Source organism: Amphiprion ocellaris, chromosome 8 (assembly GCF_022539595.1).
Source record: "Amphiprion ocellaris isolate individual 3 ecotype Okinawa chromosome 8, ASM2253959v1, whole genome shotgun sequence".
Lineage (NCBI taxonomy): Eukaryota > Metazoa > Chordata > Actinopteri > Pomacentridae > Amphiprion > Amphiprion ocellaris.
Window position 1 is genome coordinate 37,293,931 of NC_072773.1, and position 26,582 is coordinate 37,320,512.

Genomic DNA, 26,582 nt, shown 5'->3' on the forward strand with positions numbered 1-26,582 from the left:
AAATAACAGAAGTGAGACAAAAAACCCCACAAAAAGACGAAAAACAATACACAAAAAATACAATAAAGCAAAACAAAACGAAAAAAAGACAAAAAACAACCGAGACAAAAAGGAAACACAAAACGACAAAAACAAGAAATAAAATGACAAACAACGAACAAAACAAAGCACAAAATGAGAAAAATGAGACAAACAACAAAAATCTGACAAAAAACAAGAAAAAATATTACAAAAAAGAAACAAAACTACAAAACAATGAACAATCTAGTATTTTACTTTATGATCCAAACAACTTGTCATGGTCTAGAAATGATTTTAAATTTATAGTTTTACTAATTTAGAATCTGCAGGTAATGTCTTCTCTGGAATTTTTACACTTTGAGGGCCGGATTGGACTCTCTGGAGGACCGCTTTTGGCCCCACGGGCCTCATATTGGACACCCCTGGTCAAAGCTCTGTGTGAACGCTGCTCTAAAGGCTGCTATATAAATAAATGTCCTATTGTTATTATTATTACATCCAACCTCACTGTACAGCATGATTTGGTATCAAAGCGTTGTTATTTCTGCCAGTGCCGTGTGTTAAAGCTTCCTTTCTTAATGCTAATAGTTTGACATCATGTTCAACATTCTCTCTCCGTCTCTGTTGGTTCTTTCTTACTCTTCCTTTCCTGAGTCTCTTTGTCCTTTACTTCATCTCCCCTCCTGTCGGCTGCATTATGTGGGTTGAACCTCTTATTGCCAGGAAAGTTAAAACATTTATGAACCCTGAGGCTCGTACACAAACTCTCCAGCTGTCTCCCTGCCTCCTGCCTCCCACATTGTGAATTCATGAACTTCTTTCCCTGCCATTCCCAATCACCGCTCCAGGAGCAGCGGCCCGGTTTGTCAAAGTGACGCCATGTCAAGGTGCTGCTGAACGGTCTCATGTTTCACCTCTGCTGACAGCTTGAAGAGCATAATGTGGCCCTGGGAGGGTTTGGTGAGCTCCTACAGAGAGGTGATCCAGAGAAGAACGGCAGAGCTTTCAGAGGGAATCATGTTGTTTAAGAGATGAAGACACAAGAGGATCCTTAAGGAGCAAACAACATGTCTGAAAACCATGTGAGAGTCAGTTGTGATTGGTAATGACACAAAGGAATTTACAGAAGAGAAGAGCAGCAAATGAACCTCATTTAGTTTAATCATGGCAGCTCCTCATGTTCCTCCAACAGTCTGAGGTTCACCCTGGAGTCGTCCTGACGGTCAGATTTAGAGTTTGAAATGTGGAGAAAAAAGAATTTTCACAGTCAAACTGCTGATGTCCACATTTTCTACATTTTGGGGAATTTTTGAACATTTTTTGGTGGCAATGAAAGAACTGTTGAAGAAATGTTTCTGAAGAACATTCACAAAAAAAACAATGTTGATTTTTATGTGAATGTTCTTAAATAAAATATTACAAGTTTTACTGATATATATGGGATCACTTTAGATATTTTAGGATTTTTTTTGAATATTTTTACTCATTTCTTGAAAATTTTTAGACAAATTTTCTTGCCAAATTTGGGGGATTAAAAAATAAAAAATCTTTCTAAAACTTTTAAGGGAAACTTGTAAGGAATTATTGGAATTTTCTTCCTGAAGGTGTTGCAAATTTTCAGACATTTGGGGAATTTTCTTTGCTGAATTTTTGGATTTTTTTCAGACAAGGACACAATATTTTTTGGTAACTGAGAACAACAGGAGGGTAAAGGAAGCGTTTCTCCTCCTGACATCTCCAGTCAGCTCTTCCTTTGACGGATCCAGGAAGTCTCTGGATGCTGAGGCGGCTGCTGGCTTTTGCAGTTTAATTAATTCAGCTCTTGAACTGCCGCTCTGCTCGTGGCCTCTTCTGCTGCTTTCCCACGTCCGTTTGTCCTCCACAGAGAAGCTGCATTCAGACGAGTGTTGTCCAGTCTGAGGTTCTGAGAGCTCTTCAGTCCAACAAAAGCTCCGAATCAGAGCGACTTCAATCACAGGTGTTCACCAATCAGAGGCTGTAATGAAAACCTGGAATCTCTTTGGTTAAACTAATGCTTGTTTTGAGGGTCAGCAGCCGCCAAAAACAGTCAGTTTACTGTTTTAATATGTATAATCTGAGATTTTACACTTATTTTCTGATGCTGCAAACAACGTGCAGAGTTTGAATTGACCACTTGGTTCAAATTACTGAGAAAAATGAGAAAATGATGGTTTTAGTTTTCCAACATGTTCATCATTGATGCAAGAAAAAAGCCATTTTTCATGTAGTTAATAAAATGTCATTAATAAAGAAAGAACAGAGGCAGCAGGCCGTGGATGTTTAGGCTAAACTTTTGAACTTCAGAGCTGAAGTGAGAATCATTTCTTTGTTTTTTTATTTTTGTATTTTTCCTATATTTCATTTATTAAATGAAATCAGATTGTCTAAACATCTCCTTCAACCATAACTTACAGCATTAAAGTGATGAAATAATAATGTTAAAACGCAAGAAAAACATAAACAATCACATCACTGTCGCTGGCAGCTTCCACAGAAGATTTTTATGCATTTTTATTACGTACCAGCGTGCCTGATTTAGTTAGAAACCATATCTGCTGGGTTGTTTTATGGAACGAAACCAGCAAACAGCGAAGATATTGTTCCTGGTAACATAAAACCAGAAGAACGTCAGAAGGAAAAATGATGTTTGGCCTCTAAAGATGCCAACAGAATCGCCCGAAGAGGAGGACGAGCAGCAACATCTTTTTTCCATCAGTGTTTACCCAAAACATGATCTTAATTTGAAGGAGCAGGATGCCACTGGAATGAGATGGAGGTTAGCTGTTGGCAGCGCTGTGGTCTCATCTGTCTGCAGCAGTTAGACTATTATTTTGGTGATTTTCTCAGTGATCATTAATGCTGACATTAATTCATGCGACACTGAGTGTGTTTGTCCTGCTGGTTCACAGTAGCTCACAGCAACACAAAATGATTTTAATCACGGTTTGATCAGATTTCACTTTGATTCCTGAGAGAAAACACACTTTTCTATTTGGCTGTTTGAGGTGCTGTACATGGATGCACCTGGATGTGTGATAAAATATGCATGTTTCCATCAGAGACATGAGGTATCTTACTCTAAACCAGGAGTCAAACTCATCTTAGTCCAGGTTCTGCCTTCAGTCCAGTCTGATCTCCTGTAAAACCAGTAAAACCACAGCATAATAACCTATAAATAACCACAACTCCTAATGGTTACTTTGGTTTAGTGCAAAAAAATACATTCTGAAAATCTTCACATTTAAGGAATTATCTTTCTGCAAAAATATTACGAACAACCTGAAATTTCTCATGAAAAATAAGTTCAGTTTCAGCAACATTCAGCCTCAGTTTATCATTTCCACATTACAACTTCCAGATCACAGAGTGTCGACAAAGGAACACAACATTTAGTCACCTGGAACTGAACCACAGAGGATTTTACTTTATGATCAAAATGACAAAAAGAAGACAAAATATTACAAAAATGAGACACAAAATGGAAAAAACGAAAAACAAAATGACAAAAAATGAGACAGACATGAAACAAAACAAAAAGAGACAAAAAATAGACCAAAAAGTTTCAAAGCAACAAAAAATGGACAACACAAGTGAAACAAAAAAACGCAAAATGACACACAAAACAGCAAATAAAGCAAAACACAAAATGACAAAAAACACAATCAACACAAAAAGGAAACAAGACGACAAAAATGAGAAACAAAATGACAAAGACATGAGAGAAACTACAACAGTCAGACAAAAAAAGACAAAAACAACAAAAACAAGACAAAATTTTACAAAAGCGAGACACAAAACGACAACAGAGCGAAACAAAGCAACAAAAAATAGACAAACGACGCAAGCGAGACAAAAAGGAAATACAAAACGACAAAAATGAGAAACAAAATGACAAAAACATGAGACAAACAACAAAAATCAGACAAAAGAAGACAAAAAACAAAAATAAGACAAAATATTACAAAAAAGAGGCACAAAATGACAAAAGAACAATGAACAATCTAATATTTTACTTTCTTATCCAAACAACTTGTCATGGTCTAGAAATGATTTTAAATTCATAGTTTTACTAATTTACAATCTGCAGTTAATGTCTTCTCTGGAATTTTTACACTTTGAGGGCCGGATTGGACCCTCTGGAGGACCACTTTGGCCCACGGGCCTCATGTTGGACACCCCTGTATTAGATGAAGCTCTATTTACTCATGTGGGATTCTGCAGAATACTAAGGATGAGCCAAAAGTTAGATTTCCTAGATGCCATGCAGTGGAACACTGATTCTGAGCCAACGATTGACTCATGTGTGACTCTTTAAGTTGTGCTCGTTGATGTTTTGAGAACTTGTCAGATCTGTAGAGAAATGAATCCTCAGCTGCTCCAAAACGAGTCGCCGAGCAGCACTTGAAGCTCCTCTCCTGCCTCTCAGCCCGTAGGAACGATGGATGAGAGAAAACAGGAATTCTCCATAGAAACACTGACACCTTGAATGGCTCCTTCCCAGCCCAGATGTGACCCCTGGTGTTGGTGAATAGATGCCCCTGGGAGTGGTGGGGTATTCAGGAAGGTGCCCCTCAACTTAATTAAACTGCTGAACATGTTACAAAAGACTCTGAAGGGGTTAAAGGAGGTTACAGGCACAAAAAGTTCTGCAGGGGAGAGAACTGTGGAAACAGAGATGAGAGTTGTTTTCATTTATTGCCTCATTGCTCCGACACTTAGAGCGTCTTTAAAGGGCTGCATTCAGCTACAGTGGGTTTTATAACTGAAAGCTTGTTTTCGATTAGGGAGTGTTCTACTGTTCATCATGTATTCACCTCAAACCCATCACCACTGTCTAATTAAGACTTTTAACGCCTTTCAGTATGTTTTATGGATTCTTTTCTAACCAGAATTTGGTTTAGGAGCTAAAATTCTTGTGTTTCTAAGCAATAAATCAACATTTCACACTCACAGTGTAAAAAATGTGTCTGCAAAGGAGAAGTTGTAATATTTGAACCTAATATACATTAATTAACACATTAAAATCATTTTATCTGCTTACAACTGCACTGTAATGTGTTGTTTATTGTATTTCTGATGTACAGCAGTGGAAAAAAGTTTTCGAACAACCCATACATTTGCATGTATTGCATTAATAATCACTGTTAGGTCTTCAAATTTAATTTCTTTTTAAGCCATTAAAAAATTCTAACTGATTGATTCCATAAAAATAAGACATTTTGAATATTGGGTTGTTTTGGTAGAGTTTTGTTAGTTTTTCTTGTAAACAATAAACAAAATGAACATTGTGTGTATGTTTTTGTGTGTGTCTAATACAGCCACACCTTTAGAAACACAAAAATTGATTTTTCCACAAATATTTTATGATATTATTTGAGACTGTGAGAAATTTTAACGGTGTTTTTGTACCAGTGATATAAGAGGAGGATTAAAGAAGAGTTATTCTATAAAAGTTCCTCTCAGCTGCTGCTAAGCACACAATATATCAGTTTATGTCTTTTTGTAGTATTTTTTTGAATGAAATATGATTTTATAAACATCCCCATCTGTCTTGTTTTGGATCAAACCCATTTCATATTAATGTCAAAAACCACAGTCACATCACTGGAAGCCTCCACATCAGCCTTTTATGCACTATCCCCATATTTATTTATTTATTTTATTATATACCACTGTGTGTATTGTTAGATATATAATCTGCTGTGTTGCTTTTTGGCACAGAACCAGCTCGCAGTGAAGATAATGTTTCTGGGAACATAAAACTAGAAGAACGCCGACAGGAAAAATCTTTTCAAACGTGTTTGAATGAAGAAAAACACAAACATCGTTTTCCATCACGGTGTTTAAACACGCAGTTTAAACAGAAACATGATCTGAATTCCAAGCAGCATTAGAAAAGCTGTTTTCCACCTGCGCTGTAAGCAGCTGAATTCATTTAACTTGATGATGAGGATGATTATCAGCGGTGAGAACCAGGTGCGTCTGGAGAGTCTAGAGGAGGAGCCGGACGCTGGAGCTGCTCTCTCTCTCTCTCTCTCTCTCTCTCTCTCTCTCTCTCTCTCTCTCTCTCTCTCTCTCTCTCTCTCTCTCTCTCTCTCTGCTGTAAAGGCGTGGTGTCTCTCTCTCCCTCCCTCTCTCCCTGTCCTCCTGGGTGAGACAGACTTGTGCTGGGCAGCTGAGGATCTGCTCAGAGCGCGGCAGTCCCTCCGCGGATCCGGACACCAGGTGCTCGGTGTTTTTACGCACGGAAGGAGGAGATTACCTGGAAATGCTGGCATCGTGAGGAGGAGGATCGAGCAGTTTCCCCACTAAAATCTCCGGGAATATTGTGTTATTTTGAAAGTCAGCATCTTGTAAAAGCGGGAGGACATCGGTCCAGAATGGAGGGATTTACACCTTATTTCAGCGTCATCATTCCTGCGCTACTGTTGGCCACCGCGTCTGCCACCAAGTTAAATGTACCGCGACTGAGACTCTCCTATAAAGGTAATTAAATATCTGTCTATCTGTCTGCCTGTCTGTCTGCAGATGGCATCAAATTGGAGTTCATGTGTGAAGCATTTATTTGTTTTCTTCTGTAAATAATTGAACTTTTTTTTCTTGTATTCGCGGTGGTCGGAGCTGGAAGCGTTAATTCCAGCTCGGTGTTTGGCTTCTGTTTCTGGGCTTTATGTGCTTCAGGAGGCGCACATACGTTAATTTGTGCGTTTTCCAGGCGGGGTGCAGCAGCCAGAGGAGCTTCTGGCGGAGGTTCATCTCTCTGCGGTTCGCATCCACCGGAGTGTGATCCTCTGGTTCCAGGAGTTTATTAGAACTAACACCACAATTACATCCACTCCGGACTCATGCAGACAGAGCTGAGCGGCTGAGGAGGATTCTGTGCGTTTCTCAGGGTCCACAATGCTCGTTTAGGTTATAAAGATCTTCATGTTTTATTCAGGGATGTCCAACATGAGGCCCGTGGGTCAAAAGCGGTTCTCCAGAGGCTCCAATCCGGCCCTCAAAGAGTAAAAATTCCAGAGAAGACATTAACTGCAGATTGTAAATTAGTAAAACTAGAAATTTAAAATCATTTCTAGACCGTGACAAGTTGTTCTGATCAGAAAGTAAAATACCACGTTGTTCATTGTTCTGTTTTGTGTCTCATTTTTTGTAATATTTTGTCTCGTTTTTGTAGTTTTTTGTCAGATTTTTGTCATTTTTTCCTGTTTTTTGTTGTTTTGTTTCAGTTTTTTGTCGTTTTGTGTTTCCTTTTTATCTCACTTGTGTTGTTTGTCTATTTTGTTGTCATTTTGTTTCTCATTTTTGTCATTTTTTTGTCTTGTTTGTGTCATTTGTGTACTTTTTTGTCTCATTTTTGCCACTTTGTAACCTTTTCATTGAATTTTTTGTCTTTTTTTTGTTTTGTCATTTTGCGTCTCATTTTTGTCATTTTGTGTTTTGCTTTATTTGTTCTTTTGTGCATCATTTTTTATCATTTTGTGTTTTTTGTGTCGCTTATGTCATTTGCCCATTTTTTTGTCGCTTTTTTCAGATTTTTGTCTCTTTTTTGTTTTGTTTTGAGTCGTTTGTCTCATATTTTGTCGTTTTTTTGGTCACTTTTGTTGTTTTCTGTCTTGTTTCTGTAATATTTTGTGTTGTTTTTAGTGTTTTTTTGTCTTTATTGTCTGACTTTTGTCATTTCAATCATAAAGTAAAATACTAGATTGTTCAGTTCCAGATAGCTGTGATCATAATGAGGAGTTGTGGTTATTTATAGGTTATTATGCTGTGATTTTTTTTTTTCCACTTGAGATCAAACTGGACTGAATGTAGAACCTGGACTAAGATGAGTTTGACTCTGCTGCTCTAAAGTGTGATTTCCTGCTTCATGACTTCATATCTTAACAGAACTGAAACCTGACCATATACAGGGTGTTTCCCTCTCTCATCTAGAACGCTGTTGTTGGCCATGACTCACTCAACTTCAATGATAATAAGCCAGTAAAGTGTGTGTGAGAGTGTGTGTTTCAGTGGCTGTGCTCATTGTTTGGCTTCACTCAGGCTAAAACAGTTCTGCAATCATCATCATCATCATCATCATCATCATCATCATCATCATCATCATCATCATCGCCTCTAGATATCACACAGGATTTCCTCCTGTTCAGAGAAAAGTCACCGTCTGAGCTTACTGGTCTTCCTGTTGGCTGGACTGGAAATAAATACAGAAACCAGCTCAGAGGGGGAAGAGAAGGAGAGGGAAACCAGTACAGCATTAATGGAGGGGATATCTGGATATTTAGGCCATAGCACGACAGAAAAGAGCAACAAGAAACAGGGTGAATATGTGGATTTCTTTCTCACACTTCTGCTTTTAAACTTCACATTTCTTTATATGTTGCTCACATCTGTGCTTAAAGATGTTGGAGGAAATTCTCCTACAAATTCAAGAGTATTACACCTCATATTTTGGTTGCGTTTAATCTTTTCTTTTTCTTCTGTCACTATTACAACCCATCATTTTTAAAAAAATATTTACAAGAATTTTCTTGCCAAATTTGGGGATTTTTTTGAATAAAAGTTTTTTTCCTGAAGTTTTTGCAAATTTTCTGAAATTTGGGGGATTTTGTTGCTGAATTTTCAGACAAGGAAAAACATTTTTTGGCGGCCGTAAATGAAGACAACAGGAGAGTTAAACCCACAGTGGGGAGATCTGCATTAAAACAGTAAAAGGATGTATTATGCAGACATTCTATACTTTAATATCAGCTGAAAGATGAAAAAGTAAACTAAAAATATACAGAAGTAGCATGTGAGATTATCGAAATTCCTCTGGATGGAAAGAACAATATTACACATAGCAGTAGTGTGGAAAAAAATCTTTCATTTAGCAGGAAAAAGTCCAAAATTTTCCATCTGTGCTCAGGAAATGTGAAAATCCATTGAAAAAAATCCCCTGAACTCATCTGAACACCTTTATTCTCCAACAGTTTATGAGCTGAGCACATTTACAACCTTGCAGAAGTTGTATTTTTGCACTATAAAGGAAATTCTTCTTTAAATTTGAGCTGTAGAGGCAGAACAGTGGAACTTCTATGATTAAAGAAAGTCAAGCCCTGAGCAAACACAACAAAAGAAAGAGCAGAGCCCATGAGGCTGAGTCACTGCGATTAAAGCCTCTTTTTCAAGTCTTTGGTAGATCAACAAACGTCACTAAAGCTGTAAAACCATTTTTTCTTCATTAGAAAGCACTCAGGTCTCATTTTGTAGCATCTAGAGGAGTGTGGGAAGAACTCTGCTGATCAGATTCTCATTAGAGACCAGCAGGTCTTTGCTTCCTGCCTCATGACCTCAGATCTGACCCCAGTTTACCCTCTTTACATAGTTTACCCCTCTGACTCAAGTCTTCCTTCATCCTTTATCTCTTTTACCAGTAAATGTCTCCTCACCCCACCAAATGTCTCATCTTCTCTCTCTTTAGTCTCATTTCTTTCTCCTTTCTTTCCTCCTGTGTGTCGGCTTCTTCCCTCAGCAGAAGCCCAGAGGGTGTTTGTATTCCCAGGAGGACGTCGAGGTAATTAGTCGACAGGAAAAGCTGTGATTATCTCATTTCAATCAATTAGTGGGTAGAAGTTCAGCAGGAAGAAGGCCATTTTTACCTCAGACCAACTATTAAAGTACTTCTCTCCGCTCCCCTTACTGACTTAGTGAACAGATTTAATGATCTGCAGGAGATATTTTAACCCGTAAAACCCACTGATGCAAAACCACATCGTATGTATGTATGTATGTATGTATATTTTTTGCTCTTTTTTCTTTTTTCGGTTATTTAGTTGACAATTTAGTCATATCCAGTCATTTTATATTAAGTGATTGTTTCCATAATAAATAATTATGGAATTTATAAAGACATGATCATAATGAACATAAAAACATTAGTTTTATAATATGCAGATATATCCCATGGACTTCAGAAGTCCCTCAGTTCTAGATTGATCCAGCTAATCTACAAAATGTTTTCTGACATGTCCTTCGTCTTCTGTCTTTTTGATTCCATTTTGTGCCACTAATAATCTCATCATTAACATCACCAGTGGGTTTTCCATTTTAATAATTGTGTGCAAATGTTCCACCAAAAAACAATTCCAAATCAGTATTTTTGGGGAAATCTAAGTTGCATCTTTTGGTTAGCTCTGATTGGTTTAAAGAAACACAAACAAGCCAGAGCTGTTGTCTTTTCCCATTGAAGCAGAATGATGGTGAGCTGCAGACCGTTGTGTTCAACAGGATGGTCTGTTTTACACACTATTTACTGACAGTAAAATGTGTGTGTTGGTGTGTGTGTTGAGGTGACATTGTGTGGATGTAGTGTGTGTGTGTGTTGAGGTGACATTGTGTGGATGTAGTGTGTTCTTGGCTGGACTCCCAGACCTCTGCCAAGCATCTAAACAAACTTCCCATCATGCATCTCTCTCCGTCTTTCTCCTGCTGTCCCCGTTGGTCTTTTATTTGACCTCCACTTCCTTCAGCTTTGCCTCTTTGTGTTCTCACACACAGCAACACACAGTGACTTTAGACACACACACTCTCTGCTACAGTCTTCAGTCTGTGTTGATGAGGCTGGGGGTGTGGGGGCTCTGAAGAACGTCTATGTTGGTCAGATTGGTTCTCAGAGTGAAGCGTTCTGTTTGTTTTTGCTTCCATCCTGTGAATGAACATGTTTGTTTTTCCACTTGGCATCGCCCAGATGCTTACGTCCCGCTGGCTGCTGGTTGTTTTTAGGCGGAGCTGGGTAATCTGTCACCGAGAGACAGATCCAGACTCCAGAGATGATGGAATGTAGGGCGTCTCTCATCCTGTCATCTCCTTTCTTTCATCCATCCATCTCTCCTCCACTGCCTCGTGTAATTGCTCATTCATTGCGATCTTCTTCTTCTCGTGCTTTTCTCAAGTTAAGCTGAAGTTCTCTGAGCCGCTGACCTGATCTAAAACCCAGCAAAACAAAAAGAAGATAAGAACAGCACTCAGAGAGCACAGTCCTCCTCCAAGGCTGCTCAGTCCTTGTAGGATTTCCAGCGGATAAGTCCGCAGTAGTTGATTTATCGTTAAAGTTATTTAAAAATGTTTCTACACCACTAAACCGTTTTTCCACAATGTAATCGCTCGCTAGACTCTGTTGCAAAGTTAAAATATTTCTGAACTAGAAAAGCCCTCAGAGAGCACAGTCCTCCTCCAAGGCTGCTCATTCCCCCATATGTCAGAAATGCAGAATTTATTTATTAGTTACTGATGATCAGAAATCATGGCTCCATTTAATACAGATGTACCCACAAACACAATGACCTGCTCTGAGTACAGGTGTGTGTTCTGCATGTGTACGTTATGTACAGATACCGGATCACGTGACCTAAATATGTAGCAGGCGGGGGGAATTGATGGGACTCAGAAACACCCCCAAAATTTAATCAGTTGTTCCTTGGATCATTTCTGATGGATAAGTCCTGATAAGTCCTCAGTGGTGGATCTGTAGTAGGATCACAATCAGCTGATGTAGTGTTCACTGGTTGTCATGGTTACAGTGTGCCGCTATCTGGCAATGATACAGAAATTTTTAACCAATCTGTGGATCCGGACTATAAGCTGCATCACTGCCAGAATCTGATCACTTGGTCCTTGTGTCATTTCTGACCTTCCCTGAAAATTTCATCTAAGTCTTTTAGTCCGTTTTAGAATAATGTTGTGCACAGAAAGATAGACAAACCAATGCTGGTCTTCACATAATTCCGCCGCGTTCCTTGGTTGAGTAATAAAACATTTGTCCCAGACTTTGTGAGAAAACCCAAAAATCTTTGCAACCATGAAGCCATCAGAGACTCATTCAGAAATCAGGAACTTTTCAGTTGAACTGCAGGCAGTGTTTAAACATGTGAGTAGAATATCATCTACCGTGTGTAAGGTCACCATTTTTTCCCATATTGGCAACACATGCGAGAAAAATGTTGATTCCAGGTTTCTCCAACTTTTGTAAAATAGATCGATGGTTCAGGGAAAAATTGTACACTTTTATCAATAAATACTTTAAATCAGCGTCTGGGATAAAACACACGATCTTAAAGTACAGCGAGTGTCTGTAGAAAATATCTGTGCTGTGTCTTATTTTATTTGTAAATGAAGGATTTCGTATTCAGACGTTGTTACTAATTCTGGAGTTTTGGGTTCAGAAGAGAGAAACTGAAAGGTTGAGCAGTAAAGCCAACTGAGTGGTCAGACATTATTTTTTATTATTCTACTAGAATGTATATGAGCTGAGTTGTGAGAAATATCGGGAAGCAGAGAAGCCTTCAGAGGTTTTAATGTTCCAGTAATGGATGACACGTGTTTAAATGTGAAATGTTGGTGTAAAATCCTGACATTCAGCCGAGGAGCTTTTCAGCCTGCAGGCTTGATTGCCAAAATTCAGAGTTTACAATCCACAAACAACAGTCCAAAGAGTTTCAGAGAAGAAAGAACAATGTAGGAATGGAAACAGTTTGGAGAGAAATTCCTGATCTGGGTGAAAGTTGTGATCCTTTATTGATTTCAGCTGTAAAATCCACTCTAGCTGTGACTTTAAAGAAGCTCTTTAAGCTTTCAGATTAGGATGGAGGGGATTTTTAATGTTAATGACACGTTTATGTAAGTTTGTGTTCTGGAATTATTTATGGGAACAAAGTCAATTGACTAAATGAAAGTTTTTCCTCTTATTTTTTTAAAGTAGGTAAATAAAATCAATAATTATTGATTTTGACTGATATGAAATGTACCTAACTAAACAGACCAGGTTCATCAGGCTGAGTTTAAAGTTCTCTAATTCTTAACCCACAGTTTAGTAACGGAGCACTAATTTAAAACTATGAGCAGACACCAACGTTTGCTTCCAACCAGATTCACGTTCAGGTTCACATCCGTGCAGCTCTGAGGTAAAATCCTCTTCACTGAGGACGGTAGTTTAAACGCTTTCAGCTGTCAAGATGGTTCCATGACTCACAAAGATCTAAATAAAATCCAGTAGCGCACATTAGTTCAGCATGTGGCCACAATAAAGCACAAAACAATAGCTGTCAGATAAATGTAGTGGAGTAGAAAGTGGAATATTCCTCCCTGTAATGTAGTGAAGTAGAAATAGAAAGCATCATAAAATTGAAATAGCCAAGTAAATTATCTCAAAATTGTACGTTTTGATCGCTGGTGAAGCTTTTATTGTTCCTCGTTTGGAGAACTGCAGCGTTAGTTCATCGTTCATGACCAAAATATACAGTTTTTGTTGTTCAGAATTTCATTTTTGTAAGGCCAACCATATACTGAAAAGGTTAGATGTTTTTATTCACTGCTTTTATGTAGAACACACCAAAGTTCTTTGTTCCAGACATGAAAATCATCCATATTTAGTTTGGAGGCGACACCATGAGAGACTTTCTGTCTGGTATGTGGATCTGCTGACAGAAGAAACACGCTACATGTTTCTGACACCACGGACATGAAGGGAGGACTCACAAACTGGATGTTGGATGCAGATGTGTGCCGAGGTGTTGGTGTGTCGGCGTTTCAGAGGGTTTGTCAGTGATTGTATGCAACACAAACAGACGCGTTGCCTCTGATGGAGACGTTTGTGGGCATTCAGCTGCAATATGCGTGTTTGGAGCTGAGTGTGTGTTTGTAGCTGAGTGTGTGTGTGTTTGGAGCTGAGTGTGTGTTTGGAGCTGAGTGTGTGTTTGTAGCTGAGTGTGTGTGTGTTTGGAGCTGAGTGTGTGTTTGGAGCTGAGTGTGTGTTTGTAGCTGAGTGTGTTTGTTTGGAGCTGAGTGTGTGTTTGGAGCTGAGTGTGTGTTTGGAGCTGAGTGTGTGTTTGGAGCTGAGTGTGTGTGTGTTTGGAGCTGAGTGTGTGTTTGGAGCTGAGTGTGTGTTTGGAGCTGAGTGTGTGTGTTTGGAACTGAGCTGAGTGTGTGTTTGTAGCTGAGTGTGAGAGTCACAAAGAGAGAGCGACTGCGTCCGACGTGGACATCTGTGAGTGTGGAGGTGTCGTTGTGCGTCGTGCGTTGTTGTGCGTCGTTGTGCGTCGTGTCAACAGCGTTTCACATGGAGACCTGGCAGCATCACAGCCGACACACAGATGGAGGAATTAGGAGCAGAAACCCACAATAAGTGTGAGAGAGACGAGGAGCTGCAGATAAAGACGAGGACAGATGGAAAAGAAGCCGTGTGAGAGGAAGGAAGGTATCTGGGAAGTTAGAGGGAAGAGATAAAGGATGAATGAAAGAGAGAAAAACAGAAATGAAGAAATAAAAGACGCCACCAGAAGAAGACTCCTGATAAGAAAAGACCAGAGTGAGACATCCCGTCTGAAAATAAACCCATCTTTGATTGTTTCTGTCACGATTGAACCTCAACTTGTCATTCAGATAAAGAACCATCTCTGCTGACTGGTTTTCATTTATGAAGGAAATAAATGAGACTCATTACTGGGCAGATCAGACTTTAAATGAACCGTGAACAGGCTGCTAGTTCAGGTGTTTTATTTCCATCAACAGAAATTATAAAGAATTGTTGCTAACCCTCAAAAACTGAGGTTTTTCAGTTTTTTTTCTGCTCCCGTCACATTTTTACTCACTGTGGGCTCATTTTTCACTGCACTATAAAGTCCTGCAGTCTGTGGAAACAGCACACCTACAACTAGATATAGAAAGAAGTTGAAAAATAACGGAATCAATGTGTACCTACTGATGTTTTACTTACACTGGTTTTCATACTTGTAAAACAAGACAAAATATTATAAAAATGAGACCATAAATGACAAAAACAAGAAACAAAATGACAAAAAATGAGATAAACATGAAACAAAACAAAAAACAGACAAAAAATGAGACAAACAACACAAGCGAGACAAAAACCCCCACAAATGATACACAAAACAACCAATAAAGCAAAACACAAAATGACAAAAATAAGACAAAGAACACAAGTAAGACAAAAAGGAAACACAAAACGACAAAAATGAGAAACAAAATGACAAAAACATGAGACAAAAGACATGAAACAAAACAAAAATGAGACAAAAAATGAGACAACAAAAGTTAGAAAGCAATAATAAAATGGACAAACAACAAAAACAAGACCAAAAATGACAAAAGCGAGAGACACAATGACAAAAAAGCAAAAAAAACACAAACGAGACCAAAAAACCCACAAATCAACATGAACACTACACAAACGAGTAAAGCAAAACATGAAATGACAAAAATAAGACAAAAAAAGGAAACACAAGATGACGAAAATCTGGAACAAAACAACAAAAAATGAGACAAACAAAAAAGTCAGACAAAAAAGCAAAAAAATCAAGACAAAATATTACAAAAATGACGCACAAAATGGCAAAAAAAGACAAACAACACAAAACAAAATGAAAAAGAGAAAACAATTTGAGAAAAAAGTTATAAAGCAACAATAAAATGGACAAATGACAAAAATGAGACAAAAAATGACAAAAGCAAGAAACAAAACAACAAAAAAGCAGACAAACATCACAAGCGAGACAAAAAGGAAACACAAAACAACAAAAGTCAGGCAAAACAAGACAAAATATTACAAAAACAAGGCACAACTAGGACTTTCTTGGTTTTGAACTTTTCATTAAATCTGTTGACCAAAGTAAAAAAAAAAAAAAACCTATAGAATAATTGGAAAAAAATGAGTCCGATCCTGTTCCCTTAAAAAGCTCAGATTTATGTTGTACGTCTTTCAGAACCAGCTTTGCTCTGTCTATACATCTTAAGGCTGGACTTCCTGTGATAAACACCTACGGGGAGATAAATCCCCGACACCCCGACACATCCCTAAAGTCCAGGGCTCGGCTGCTAAACCCTGCTGGGTTGAAAGGCTTAGCGTTGCTGCTAAACACATCCAGATAAACGCTGCATTGATGCCTGACAGGTCGGGTCCTACCAGGCTGCTCTCTGAATCAGAACATGTGGCCCCGAAGCTGGCAGCATTCACCCCGCTGAAAGATGAAGTAAAGAGAGGAAACATCAATGAAGCGCTGAGAACAGAGAGGAGAAAGAAGGAGGGAATGAATGAAGGACTCATGAATGTGGAGGGAAAGCAAACGACGGATCCATGACGAAGAGAAACATTAGAGGAAATACCAGAGGAGGGCAGATAAAGAGGAGGTCATGGTGGTGGAGAGAGATAAATGGATGAGAGGGGCGACGAAAATGAAAAGAAACAGGAAAAGACGGGAGGTTGAAAGAGTGAGGAGAAAAATGAGAGCGGTGGAGGAATGACAGATGGATGGATAAAAGAAGAGAGGAGCTAGCCTGGAGGCTAGGAGACACTGGGCTCTTTGACAGCCAAAGGTTGAGGGTTCAAGTCCCAACAATGTGGCTTTGACCATCTGTCATGTAGATTACTAAGTAGTCCACTTACAGCCAGAGTTATGGGAGACCTGTGAGGGAGTATCTTGTATCTCTGTCCTCTGTGGGATCTTTGCTATTGTTTGACTACAGAAAGAGAACATACATGTGTGTTCTAAGGTTTTAGCCAAAACCAACCTCGGGGTCCTCAGCGCTGGAGGTCGTTTTAACATGAGCGTTACAAATCACAGCAGTACACCCGCTCCAGAGGGGGTTCAAGTCCTGAAAAACTATTTATCTGATCTTTGAAGACCGAAGACACGCAGCAAATCCGTCTCAGGAGTTACGACGTTTTCCAACAGCATTTTTAAGAACACTCTTGAATTTCTTCACTTGTTTGCCAAAGCAGCACTTAAAGCTGTTGAGAGCTTCTTATTTGCAGGAGCTGAAGATGCTGAATACTCTGTAAAATAGAGAGTCTGTGAGCTGTGCTGTATATCAAAGTCACAACATTAAAACCACATGCATGTTATGGTGCAGGTCCCCCTAAAACAGCTCTTAGGACTTCATAGGACTCCTGATGGTGTCTTGTGATGTCAGACACTAAGACATAAGCAGCAGATCCTTTCAGGTACTTGGATCGGTGGAATTCAGAGGCCAGGTCAAGAACTTGAACTTCCTCAAAGCATTCTTGAACAGTTTTTGGAGAATTATCCTGCTGAAAGAGGCTGCTTCACCACAGAGAACCACGACCATGAAGGTGGTGCATCAATGGTTCAAGGGATGTCAAAGGAACATCCATGCGAATGTAGGACCCAGATCATCTCTTTCCTTAGTCAATGACCAATAAAATGGTACCATCTTGATGACAATGATATGTTCTGTTTTCATCAAGCTTCAACTTTTAGCTGTTATTAAGTTGAATCTCTCTGGTTTTGTTTGTATTTGGCCAGAAGAAACAGTGAAGGAGGCCTTTTATGGAAGTTCAAACAGGAGGGATTTTGGTAGTGTTTCATGGGCTGTTTATTGTATTGGACTTTACATACACCGCCTAGGTTTGGTTTTGGTCCAGGTTTTAGACCTGTTTAGGACTGGTTTTACAATGTCTTGGATGTTTTTAGGACTAGTTAAGATCTGATTTTGGTCCTGGTTTAAGACTTTTTGAGGACTGGTTTCAGACTGCCTTAGGCAGGTCCTGGACTTTTTACCAGAGGAAAAATAATTTAGGTTATCAGGATTTATCACCAAAACTTTCCCAGAAAACCATCCAGGAGTAAAGATATTTGAAAACTGTTCAGTATATTTTGTTCAACAGAAATAAATCTTTGCAAGTTTTAGTGGAATGCCTCAGGTTTCTTGACATTTTATTTTGAAGGAAATGCAATGCTAAACTTGAGCAATTCCACCAAATCTGCAATTTCCAACAAGCAAATTCTCTGCAGCGATCCTGTGGGTCTTAGAAAATCAATCTGCATTTTATTAGCGACAATTTGTTGCAAAATTTAACGCTGCCAGTTCTGCAAACACCCTGATGTGGCCCCCGGATTGAAAAATAATTCTGTCTTTGCTTCATTTTCTCAAACCTGCATGAATTTAGCAATAAAATGAAAGTCCCAAGAACATGTCCGCCCAAAGCTTTTAATGCTTTAAACAAATCACAGTGAAAACTTTGTGATATGCTGGACTAATGTTGAGTTTGGCTCCTCGTACGTCCAGAGTCCTCACCGTGTTGAAAGGACAGATACTCTGCCAGGGTTTTGTTTTATGGCGAGTCTCGCTGTTCCAACATGAGACAGAAACATCCCTCCACTGATATGTTTCTCTGGCTGAGACAGATGAACAACATTAGCCGGAGACGTTAAAGGATTACCGGCCGTTCCACGTCCAGCAGTCGGACCTTCCTGCAGAAATCAAACGCACTTCACTCCAAGTGAAGCAGAAGGAAAGAAATATACACAAACCCTTATATTACAAAGACAAAGAGGGCTTTTCTCATCTCCTCGTGTCGGTACAGGGTCCTACCATTTGGTGTTTTGGCTCAGAACCAATGCAAAGTGACGGAAAAACAGGCCAGAGGTGATGGGAAAACTCTTTAGAGCAGGATGGGGGAACATTACACGTCAAACACACACCGCTGAAACAAACACTCCCTCCCTCGTAGCAATCGATTAGTTCCACTGGAGCCGCCGAGCACAAGAACTCCTCTGTTCACTGACGTTTCAATTACACAGCAGCCCACAAACATCCAAATGATACCGGAGGAAAAAAGCTGAAGATGTGATTCAGTCTCTGTGTTTGTTGCTACAACTGGCACACGAGCATCGAGCTGTATAATTAAAACCAGATCTTTTGGGTTTGAACGAAACAAATCAACTTCTTTCTTGACTTTTTAATGTTTTTAGATGGATTTTTGGCTTTTTTTGCACAGATTTATACACTGAATGTGACCAGTTTATCTCAAATCTGTCATGCAGAAACCATATATCGTCATCAGTACCGCGTTTATGAAGTTTAATGTGGAACAATTACACAGAATAACAGAGCAGAAAAATGAAAACACAACAATCTTATACTCGTTTAATCAATGGATTGACTAAACTGAAGAAAGAGGAGGTAAGATGTGGAACCGAATGACGCCAGCAGTGATTTATCTGAACTGTTTGTGCTGAAAAACGCAATGAGACGGAGAATTTTACTGAGAGTTAGAGGATTCAGGAGAGAACAAGAGAGTAGAAGATGAGAGGAAAAAGTATGAATTTAAAGGCTGAAGTCCAAGGGAGAGAAGATGCATCAGTGTTTCATCTGAGAGAATTTATACACCACTGATCAACAGTTTGGGGTCGTCCAGATAATTCCATGTTTTCCATGAAAACTCCCACTTTTATCCATGTGCTAACATAACTGCACAAGGGTTTTCTAATCATCAATGAGCCTTTCAACACCATTAGCTAACACAATGTAGCATTAGAACACAGGAGTGATGGTTGCTGGAAATGTTCCTCTGTACCTCTATGGAGATATTCCATTAAAAATCAGCTGTTTCCAGCTACAATAGTCATTTACCACATTAACAATGTCTACACTGGATGTATCATTCATTTAATGGCATCTTCATTGAAAAAAAATCTTTTCTTTCAACAATAAGGACATTTCTAAGTGACACAGTGTGTATATGAAGTAAAGATGGAGACGTGAGGTAGGCTGATAACAGATTTCTATGAAAAAGGAAAGGAGAGAAGCAGTAATGATTAAAAGGAAGCAGGAGAGCTGAGGAGGAGTTTGTCTCCATAAGAAAACAGAGGCGTGTGGTGGAGATGAGTAATGTTTTCAGAGTGGATTAAACACGGGAGATGAAAGTGGACCAAAGATGGATGGAGAGAAAGCAAGGGAGGGGGGAAGATGATGATGAAATGAGGGGAGGTGGGTGAGGGTTGATGAGGATCGAGGGTGATGAGGTAACACCCCGCGCCGTGTTTTGATTGGCCCAGGAGGGGAGATCGGGTAACAGGAACGCCGACAGGCATCCTGAGACGACGGAGGGAGGAGATGTGGTGAGAGAGACGAAGAGATGGAAGAGAAAAATGACAGAAAGTCTGTAAAAATTAAAGGAAAAACAAAGAGAAAGATATGATTTAAAGTGGTACCGCTGAGGTCAGCAGTGTGGATGAGATGACATCCAGTGAGGAGCAGGAACAGGTTTGCAGGAAATCCCAGGATTTATTCTGTCATGAGTTCTCCGACCTGCTGGTGAAACTCCCAGAGAGTTTAAACAAAGACGGCACACATCTGCAGGGAAACAATCTCAACTAATACGCCTTCTGCAGCTTCACTGACTGCAACAGAATATTTCACTGTAACTCGTCTTCAGAGTCATGAGACCTGATAAGAAGGAACCCAAAAGAGTTTTATTTTATTATTATTAACCTTTATTTAACCGAGAGAAATCCCACTGCAATTAAGAACCTCTTTTGCAATGGAGTCCTGACAGCAGAAAATACAAAATGCACAAATTATGAAAAACCAGTGCATGTTGTGGCCTCAAGAACTCGCAGTTTGGATTCAAAAGCACTCAGATTAACTCCATTAAGGTTCCAATCTTTCTGCAGCGAATGTTTAACATCCATGACATCAATAATTTTATGTGAATCTGAACTTTGGATTTCTGTCACGATGACTTTGTGCTGAGCGGCTGCAGCTGGTCTTCCTTTAGAGAGGAAGAGAAGCAACACTTTTAATTTCGAAAAGGTTTTGCAAATTTTCAGAAATTTAGGGAATTTTTTGGCTGATTTTTTGGATTTTTTTTCAGACAAGGAAACAATATTTTTTGGTGCCCATAAATGAAGACAACAGGAGGGTTAATATTCTACTTGTCTTGACATGACCTAATATGTTCAATGAATCGTCACATACTGAACATAATTAATAAATCTCTCTAAAAATACTCTGTGCACAATTTTCTCTTTTCACATTCAGTATATGTGGAGAAATTTAAAAATGAGGACATTCAGGTCAGAAGGAGGTCCATAATTTAACCAGTTTTCCAGCCCTCCTCCTCACAAACACCTCACAAAGAAGCCAAACGTAAAGGATGAGAGGAAATACGAGCCTCAGGAGAGGAGGAGGAGAAATGTGAGGTGACTTTCTGTTCATGCAGCAGATTCCTGGAATATTTCAGCTCTGCAATAATACACATCCCAGATCTGATGATATCCTGGGAAGCATGTCAGCGCTGTAATGAGTCTAATGAGCCTCTGCTGGGGAGTGTTTGTGTGTTGGAGTTCGAGAAAATAAAAATGTAAAAGAGTAATATTTGAAGAAGGACGTGGGTTTTGTTAGCTCAGATGTGACTGAACCACAGACTCATTGATTCAGGATGATGTTGTGTTTCTGGTCTGCGTTTTGGAGCTCAGGGGGTCTAATAAGCTTCAGATGTGTCCACTGAGCCAAAAATAACACGATACCATCATGTATGTATAAGAGCCGACTCATATCCATACCAGTCTGCAGCTACACTCTGGATGGGACCAATTTGTACATTAGAGATGTCAGCATGAGATTAGAACTTTTTTTAGAGGCAGTCAGCCTGTCAGTAAATGTTTTTCTTCTCATTTTCTGCTTCAAGCCACTTGCACTTTAGTTTCCTGTTAAATTATTTACTCCAATGACATTTTTTCTAATCACAGCCATGAAAATGACAGCTAGAGGTCCACATTTCAACTGCCTAAATATATTAATACTGATGCTGAAACAATACCACAGCAATCATTAAATCATTTTACTAGAAGATAACAGAATATTGTAACGGACTGATATTGTTGTTGATGTTGAGGTTTCAATGTTTATCGTTCAGTTCCAGATTTACCTAATGTCAGTGAACGTACCATGTTTAGTTAGCTCACCTCTGATTGGCTGAGAGTCAGCAGTAGAGAGAGCTGGGAACAGCGGCTGATTCTGGAGCTAAGTTATGGGGTTTTTCTAGTTATTCTGGCGTTGGCTACGGTCCACAGTAGCCTGTATGAAGGTTCAATAAACCAGCAGAGAACCAGATAAAGTCTCACTCATTCATCACAGAGGGTCACTACAATATGTTGACCTGTTTTTACTACTTGACCCATGTTGGTCGGTGTTTCCTCCTGTTCCCAGCATTTTATTCTATCTAATTTCACTTCCATGGAGATGCTTTCCTTTTCTTCCAAGCATCAGAAGAGTCTGACTTACTCTGGGAGCCATAATGAAGGACAAAAAGTTAGTGAATGTAGCACAATCCAAGGTGGTGTACAACCAGAGAATGGAAACAAAGCCGTCTGATAGCACCATGTGACAATGTATTCATCCACTCCACTCATCAACTAGTTCCATGTAACCAGTTCTGATGTAACGATGAAACGCTGTAGGTCGAGGACGTCGTAAACCGAGGACCTCCTGTCGTGTAGTTTTCTACAACATGGCGATACTTTCTAGAAGTCCTCATATACAGAGCAACATTAGATACTGAGGAGTCGATGTTGGAAATAAAAATGCAACGTTTAAATCTAGGATTTGTCTCTTAGTTCTTTACCTCCAGAGGTCCATAGATGATGATGATGTGTGTTGGATGGCATAAAACATTCAGAAATGCATCATTCTTTCAACACACGTGGTTTTCTACTTAAATGTTAGAATGTTGTCTGAAAACTGCTGACACAGAGACATATTTACACTCATGTGAGACACAGAAGCTGCCAAAACATTACAAACTATTATCTGTGGACTTTAAGTAATTCTGCTGTAAAAAGTAACAGGGTCCACATGTATGTATTTACAGGAAAACTCCTGTTATTGTTGCTTATTCAGCTGTATTCATCATTTCCTGCTCCAACCTGAAGTGAGGGTTTTTGCAACAGATTTTAGCATCTCATAGGAAATTCTGAGGAGCATGTAAAGCTAACTAACTATGTAAGATATTTTGTAGTTTGATATTTTAGACAATACAATTACAGGCTTTTTATCTGTGAGTTTGATGCCTCCCAGCACCAGTTTGTATTGTCCTAATTACATCTGTAAACAGAAAAATGACCTTTTTTCTCCCGGTAGCTGATTTTTTTGAGCCTCTGCTGGTTGTTCTGGTGGATTAACCCTTCATTAATCATCTGGCACGCTCGGAGTTTCACTTCCTCGTGCACTTTTCATTCACCAGATACCCTCAATAGCATGTTTTAGAAGGCCGGTTGAAATCAGAAGAGAAATTGTCCGAACTCTACACAGAAAGGCCGTAACTGGGGACAACAAAAACCTATTTTATATGATCTAGTTGGGATTAAACATAAAATGTATTCCTGCAGAACATCTGCATCGTTTCATCATGTTAGTTCTTTTCTTCGGGTGATGAAAGGAGCATGTAAGCTCCCAGATCAAACCAAAATATGCCAAAACCAAAAACCCCCCCAAAAAATGGCTGCAGCGAATTACACTGCAAACTCTGACTATTAAATGTGACAGACACCATCCTGACTGAGCAGCGACAGAGTAAACAATGAGAGGATGAATTATCTTCTAGACGTCTTCATACTGAGCTGGATGCTGAGGTTTGACAGTGGAACCAGATGCTGCTTCGTGTCGCTTCGGTTTGGAACAACTCGTTTGTCGACGCGGAATAAGTCGGTCTCCTTCAGGGAAATAACGCACATTGAAGACAGATGTCTCACTGTGGATGCTGTCAGGAGTTTATGGATATATATGATCCACAGAAACGAGACGGATAAAAAGGAAACGGGTTCGAAAGATCGAGTAGCAAGAAGTGGACACAGACAGATGGACGGACAGAGAGATGAAAGTAAAGAGGAAGTTAGAGATGGATAGAGCAGGATGGAAGCAGGAGGTTAAACAGATAGATGGAGGAGAGGTGCAGATGGATAGACAGCAGGACGGAGAGGTTGGTGACACTCTGGTGTGATTTCACAGCGAGTGATAACAAGCTGCAGATGGAAGCTGTTAGTTCACCTTTTCCTCTGTCGCTGTGCGACAGCGTCTGTGTGCTGAAGTATTTATGTGCTAACAGATTTTAGTTAAGGATTTATGAGATGTAAAGGCAGACAGAAGAGAAGGAGACACAAAACAGGAATCTATCAGTCCCTCCAGGATTTCGTGGCGTTTTTCCAGATTGTTGCGTCCCTAAAATGTCTGAATTCGCAGCAGCTTTTCTAAAAAATTGTGATGTAAGTTGCAATGTTTTTAGTGTATTTGTTGCAATGAAATTGCAGGAGACAGTGACTGAAAAGCTGAGATTTTTTTCAGCTTTTAGAACGTTTCAACATTTTACTTGGCAATATTTATTCCTCCAACCAGAGCTGATGTGAGAACATTCTTTCTACACGTCATTTTAGTCACAGGTGTTTCAGGAGAAACCAGCTGGACTTCTCTGGAAGACGTTTCAAGAAACGACAGACTGTGTATACACTATAGATGATAGTTTGATGGACTCCTAGTTTGGCATTTGTCCATCATCCTTTTGGTGTTTTGAAGCTGAGCTTTACGAGTGGATGGCGTATGTCACTTAGACAGCCTGCACAGTATCACAAAGTAGCCACACCTGAAACTCACCATGGTTTATCTTCTATTTTACTCTAAATGGGACCATAACTTACAAAATCAACACCATGCTGCATTAAAAGAAGCTTAAATCTAGCTAATGAGACCATAAATTAATTTAAAAAATGTCTATTGTGGTATCAAATCAAGTGAGAAGTAGGATCATTTACTCATTGATTTCTACATTCGAACTTCCTGAGGAGTCGCCCCCTGCTGGCTGTTAGTAAGAACGCAGGTTTCAGCCTCTTCTGCATTCATTTTAGTTTTCAGATCTGGAGGCTACATCTGTCCAATTTTAAAAGTTGCAAAGGACTTGATTAGGACTTTCTCTTGCTCACTTTTAAATAGTTTTTAAGCATAATTTTTCAGTTTAAAGCATGCTGGTTAGACATCGCTGCCCCAGTCAGCAGACAGCATCCATCCTCCACAATCTGTACTGTCAAAACAAAGAGGTGTGCCGTGAACATTAGATCTCGACCCGGTACTGACACTATCAGCTGAAGGTCTCAGCATGTGAAGACTCCCACCGTGAGCGGTCATTTTTCATCACTCTGCAGTCGGAGGTCGTCTCGGGGCTTAAAGCTACTTGGAAAAAGCTGAAGCTGTGGAGACTGTCGGCTGAAGATGTGCAGAGGTGTTCTGCTGATAAAACCACTGCTCACACCTTCCTGCTCACATTACTGACCTCACACTGAACCCGGGGTTGATGGGTGATATTCCAGCTTTACCAGCTTTTATTCAAAAATGCTTTTCAGACACCACAACAGTGAGAATATTCAAAGTATGCTGAGAAAGCACCACGTTTGGTTTGGAGGTTCGTTTATATCTCCAGCATGTAATGTAAAACAGAGGGAGGACAACCTATAGATCTGTCTTTCCATCATTTCTGTGATTTCTTCCCTCCACATCAGACTTCAGTCCACTCTTTGTGTCTTGTGGCTTTCTCTTCCTGCTCATTATTTTGTGACTTTTACCATCTGCTAGAAGCCACAGCGCCTCCTCCCTTTGCTTTAAAACTTTATCTTTCTTTCTCTAACTTTGCCTGCCTCCCTCTCTCCCTGCAGTAAATCCCTGATGTCTTCCTACTGATCTATCTGCTTGTTAATCTCTCGCCAGCAGCTTTAAACTTTTAGATTCGGTCTTCCTTACAAAACTCTCTCTCTCATCGCTGTCTTCAGAGGATTTTTGTGTTTTTTTGTAATAATATTGGACGTCGGCGAGCCTCAGTGGAGGGAAGTGTTTCTCCAGAGTTGTCAGTTCACCCTGGTTTCCATTTGACTGCTGTAAGGACCGTATTAGAGAATATATCTGCAGCAAAACATGAAGTTTTAACTGTTAAAAAGATTTTCACTGTTGAAGTTTTTTCTGTGCTACATGAGGGTGAGGAGGTTGAACGTAGCTGATTATACAGGGTGTCCCTAAGTCTGGACACACTGGAAATCTCAATAATTCTAACTTTTTTTGCCTTCACAGTTTAAATATGGCTTTGTTGAAATCAGAAAGAGTTGAACTGGTACTTGTCAGTGGATGTGAAGGATGGACATAGAGAAAGATATGGTTAGCACAATGAGTGCTGCACATGAAACAGAATCTGATTTTACACAAACTGGTGAGAAAAATACAGCTGCAGATAATATTAATATTATGGTTTAGATCCCACTGTCGGATGTTTTAGCTGTTCATGTTTGTAATATTCAAGTTTAGAGTCCAGAGTGGAATCTGTCAGTTTCTCTAAGCAATAAATCAGTGGTTTAAACAGACATTAGTTAACGAATAAAGTAAATAATCCAAAGTATGCATGCAGACGTGGAAGGCTGTGAGAACCAGAGGTTTGTCCTGATGAACGGTGTGTATCTGTGTGTATTTGTGTGTGTATCTGTGTGTATTTGTGTGTGTATCTGTGTGTATCTGTGTGTATTTGTGTGTGTATCCGTGTGTATTTGTGTGTGTATCTGTGTGTATTTCTGTGTGTATCTGTGTGTATTTGTGTGTGTATCTGTGTGTATTTGTGTGTGTATCTGTGTGTATTTGTGTGTGTATCTGTGTGTATTTGTGTGTGTATCTGTGTGTATTTGTGTGTGTATCTGTGTGTATTTGTGTGTGTATCT

The 26,582-nt window shown here is 39.5% G+C and overlaps 1 protein-coding gene across 2 annotated transcripts in view; it reads left to right on the top strand.

Annotated features, from left to right (window-relative positions):
* The first annotated feature begins 6,179 nt into the window (after nucleotides 1-6,179).
* sema3bl (sema domain, immunoglobulin domain (Ig), short basic domain, secreted, (semaphorin) 3bl) overlaps nucleotides 6,180-26,582 on the top strand; it is an 83,318-nt gene continuing 62,915 nt past the window's right edge. The window contains exon 1 of one of the 2 annotated variants that reach the window (XM_055012826.1): nucleotides 6,180-6,528. In XM_055012826.1, the coding sequence (XP_054868801.1) occupies nucleotides 6,423-6,528 (106 nt within the window). In that variant the 5' untranslated portion in view covers nucleotides 6,180-6,422. The remainder of the gene's footprint in view (nucleotides 6,529-26,582) is intronic. The other variant, XM_055012827.1, reaches the window with a different exon arrangement.